We start from the raw sequence: 4,197 nt of genomic DNA, 5'->3' as shown, positions 1-4,197 counted from the left end.
CTCGGATAATTAGAACTTTCAAATTGTCTTTCTATAGTCAGTTCAGTTAATGATGGGGGTTGGGGGGCTTCTGTCCTCTCTTTTTCCACCCACTTTAGGCATTTAAATCCTCCACAAAAGTTGTTTTTTGAAAGGCAATTGATGTAATTCAGAAAAGGTTGTGGAGAACAAATGTGAATGTGTAGCCAAGGAACAAAAATCTTAAGACAAGAGTTTCCGTTTTCCAGGTGTTTTGCGGACTTCAGTGTGGTTTTGCTGTTTCAGTGAGGCTTTGCTTTCTGTGAGTGGTGTGCTGTCCCTGCCATGTTTCTGGGCAGCCTCCTTCCCCCCAGCACCGTGGCTCGGGCTGGCATCTGTGGGGCCCTCGCCTCAGGAACTGCTGCTTTCTGGGGCCTGCCCATCTCTATCTCAAAGCAGTGATTGGGGGGTGGGTGCAAAAGCGAGCCTCTCGTCATGTGTGGGCTGGGGGTTCTGGCTCCCTGAGTTTGAACTACATCCCTGATTACCTGCTGTGTGACCTTGGGCAAGTGACGCAACCTCTCAGTTTCCTCAACCATAAAATGGAGACTAAAAAAAAAAGTTGGCCTCTCCAACTACCTTACATGGTTCCCAAGCAGCTTTGGACAAAGACAGTGTCATCTTAACCATCCTGGGCAGAGTTGATTCCCCCAAGATCACCCTCTTTCCCCAAAAGATCAGGCCTGAGCATCACAACTCTACTGTTCCTTGAAAAGAACAAAGTATAGAAGTAGCAGGAGCAGGTTCTGGGGAGGGAAAGGAAGGATCTTTTCTCTGGCTGGTCGTACCCTTCTCAGAACGGGGAAGGCCAGGGATGAATGGGTTGAAGGAGCAGGAGACAGGGGCGCTGCATACCCTGAGTTCACATGGTGTGTGGACAAAGAAGAAAAAAGAAATCTCAGCAATGCACAAGTGATCTCTGGGCAGCTTACCCCTCACCTCTTTCAGCAGAGGAGGTTTTGTTTAGCAGAGGGATGCAGACAGGAGGGGCTAGAAGAAGCTGACTAGGCCCAGTTGATCTGGGGAGTTTGGGCTGAGAGGCGCTAGGGCCATACCTTCCTCTGAGACAAGGTATTTCCTGCCACATCCAGAGTTCGCATGCAGTTGCACACACGTGCTCTACAGCGCTGTGAAAGTGGTGCCTGCGAGTGGAGCTCACCTTGTCTGCCGCACATGGGTGCGCACCTGCAGTTTGCATCAGGAGAGGGTGTCCCAGTCGCCAGTGTGCTGAGTCAGCGAGGCGCTGAGAAGTGGTGGGCAGGCGGGGAAAGCAAGAAAGGCTTTCACAGTTTCACAGAGGATTGGGGGAGCAGGGGCTGCACTGGACTGGTCCCAGGGGTAGACCAAAGAGGACATCTGAGATGTGGAGCTGCTAACAGAACCCGCACCCCCTTCTCTAGTGCCTGATGAATACTAAATGGTCCTTAAGCTATCTCTGAGACTTCTAATCCTTTTATTTTTACTTCTTTTTAGAGAAATTGAAGAAGCAATTTCTTACCCCCAAAGTTCTTCAGGACTATAGAAAACTCAAGAACACAGCAGAGCAGTACTTGTCCCGAAGTGGCTACTCCGAAGTGAACCTCGGCAAACTCTTCGCTGGTTGTGCTGTGAAGTCCTAAGGGAATCCCAGGAGTGAACAATGAGGAGGGGGTAGTTGAAAAATCCCAGCTTCCTCTGCAGCTCCACTCTGGCCCTAATTGCTACTCCAGCCTCTGCTTTTCCCTTTGGGACTGCGTATCATGTTTGTGTGGATGTGGACTCAGAGGGGTGATTATAAAAATATTTAATCTACTAAGCATCAGAGAAAACCCCAACAGCCTTTATATTAAGACATACCCGCTTTGAAACACAGCCCGAGAGCTCTTCCTCAAGCACCTGAAGACCTTGAATACTGGGGACTGGGTTTCTGGGGGAGGGAAATTGCTACTTTGATTGAGAGTAGCTGGAATGTAAGTGACCCCAGGCTTTGCCCCAGGGCCTTTAGCTGAGGTGCCCCCAGAAAGAGAGCCTGGCTGAAGCCTAACATTTTGCCTTTTCACACGCCAATTAAACCCAGTCGAAATCTAAATGCTTCCCCAGCCTCTTGCTCCAGGAGTGGCTGTCCTTTTCAGTCTTGTCTTTTATATAAGTAGCTGAGAGGGGAGATTTAGAAGCCTTGCACTCACTAAATAGATTAAACAGAGCAAGCTTGTTTATTGAATTGCTCCAAAGTCCAACAGACACATACTGAGCAGGTGTTTTATACTCACATTCCCTTTTTTTCCCTTAAATAGAAAGTGCAGGTAAAGGTTTATGTGACAGGAAATCATGTTTAAAATAATTTGGTATCCTAAGACTTTATTAAAAGTGTGTAGAGTTTGGGGCAAGGATCACTGTGTTGTATTCAGAAAAATGGTGGTGGGGATGTTAATTGGCCCTGGTGCTTGCTTTTTTCCTCGTTTCTGCAGAATGGTGCGCTCTTTGCCAGCAGCAAAATGTCTTTCAATATGGCAGTCTTTCCTTTCTTACATTATTGGTAAGATTATGCTAATGCAATGTTTCCCCTTGTATAACTATGCTATGATTTTCAAAAATGTTTACCTATGTGTTTTTATAAAAGAAAAATATGTTCTGTCTTTAATAAAGTTTTCTAAAGGGAAAGCAGTTGCGGTGAATCCTTATCAGTTGCAGAGAGTTAACCAGAGGGGCGAGCAAGGAGTAGACTATGACTAAAGCCGGCACAGTGGCTCATGCGTGTAGTCCCAGCTATTCAGGAGACTGAGGCAGGAGGATCACTTGAGCCCAGGAGTTCAAGTCCAGCCTGGGCAACATAGCAAGACCCTGTATCTTTAGAAAAAAATACATATATGACTACAGGCCATCCCCTTGCCAGACCCCAGCATAGTTTTCTTTCATAGCCACCCCAATCTATCAATTGATTGGAACCCAGCTCAGGGTTGCTTGGCGCATGTTTGGCCAAATGTTCTGAGTAGCATTCAGGAGAATTTCTGTGGACTTTGGGTCCCTTAAGAGAATGAAATATGGTTGCTCATGTGCTTTGCTGACTTGGGCAGCCAAAGAGAGCAAAGCCAAGAAATTATCGGTGTCTCTTTTTGAAGAGCAAAGCCAATGGCTCCTAGGAGAAAGGTCCCCCATAAGCGAGGCCCCCTAGCCTTGCTTTTTCTTCTCTGTTCTCTCCTTCACCTCTCCCTTCAAGCTCTCACCCCTCTCCTCTTCTCCTCTCGACCTCTTACATTCAGGTTCTAAGTAGAAACACTATGGGTTTAGAGCCATATCAGTTAACTAACTTGGTACTCCAATCTCTGCAGCCTATCACAAGTTGGAGCACCCAAGTTGCTTCAGGAGACTAAGGGATCAATGTGGTTTTATTGTTCCTCTGGTCAACTCTTTTGATAATTGCTATTATCTTATAAACTTGTAGAGATGGTTCTCTAATGTGTGCTTCCAGAGCCCAGTCCCCAACTTTGCTTTCTGAAGAGAAGGGATGTTTTCCTTGATTTCTGGGAGCTGGGGTTATAGTAAATATAAATAGTTATCCTGAACTTGGTTATCAAGAAACTCCAGAAGGCTTCTCACTGTATTGTCTCTGCCTCTAATTGTACTCCCGGTGAGGGGAGGGACCATTTCTATAGAACGTCAGATGTTTCTAAGTACAGTCCCTGAAAAAAGCTAATGCAACAGTTGATGTTTTCTTATTTCAATCTGTTATAACTCCAGGCACCTATGGATTCCAGAATTTTATGGAAAGTTGAAACTATAACTTTGATTAAGAATTCCAGTGGATCTCTATTGGAAGATTGGATACTCACTTTTCTCTGAGAAAAGTTTCCACTCCTTGGTTTGTGTTGGTTGAGAGCACACTGGGCAGAACTGGTATGGAAATGCCACCCACTTCTTTTTAAGAGGAGAGCCCACCCATATGTCTACATGGGCTCTCTGGCAGGGATCTTAAGCTCAAATTCTAAAAGTGAATGGATGAAGCAAGCTGAGTTCACACTAGAGAGTGGCAGGGACTATGGCAAACTGGAGTGGGCAGGTCCTATCCAAAGGGAGCAGCAGCTCTTCAGTGATGCTGGGGAGGGACAGTGCCAGTGTAGCCACATGATCTAGTTTTTAAGAGAAGCCAGGAATCCAAATATTCGATAAGGTTTCTCAATTTCTAAACCCTGGCAACTAATT

General features: G+C 46.1%; 1 protein-coding gene across 3 annotated transcripts in view; it reads left to right on the top strand.

Annotated features, from left to right (window-relative positions):
• Positions 1-2,658, top strand: part of POLA1 (DNA polymerase alpha 1, catalytic subunit) — a 280,021-nt gene extending 277,363 nt beyond the window's left edge. For all 3 annotated transcript variants that reach the window (XM_069464422.1, XM_069464423.1, XM_069464421.1), the window contains one exon: positions 1,492-2,658. In XM_069464422.1, the coding sequence (XP_069320523.1) occupies positions 1,492-1,637 (146 nt within the window). In that variant the 3' untranslated portion in view covers positions 1,638-2,658. The remainder of the gene's footprint in view (positions 1-1,491) is intronic.
• Positions 2,659-4,197: the final 1,539 nt, after the last annotated feature.

Source organism: Eulemur rufifrons, chromosome 30, assembly GCF_041146395.1.
Source record: "Eulemur rufifrons isolate Redbay chromosome 30, OSU_ERuf_1, whole genome shotgun sequence".
Classification (NCBI taxonomy): Eukaryota; Metazoa; Chordata; class Mammalia; order Primates; family Lemuridae; genus Eulemur; species Eulemur rufifrons.
The sequence above is the reverse complement of the archived record's forward strand: the minus strand, read 5'-3'. Positions and strand labels throughout refer to the sequence as shown.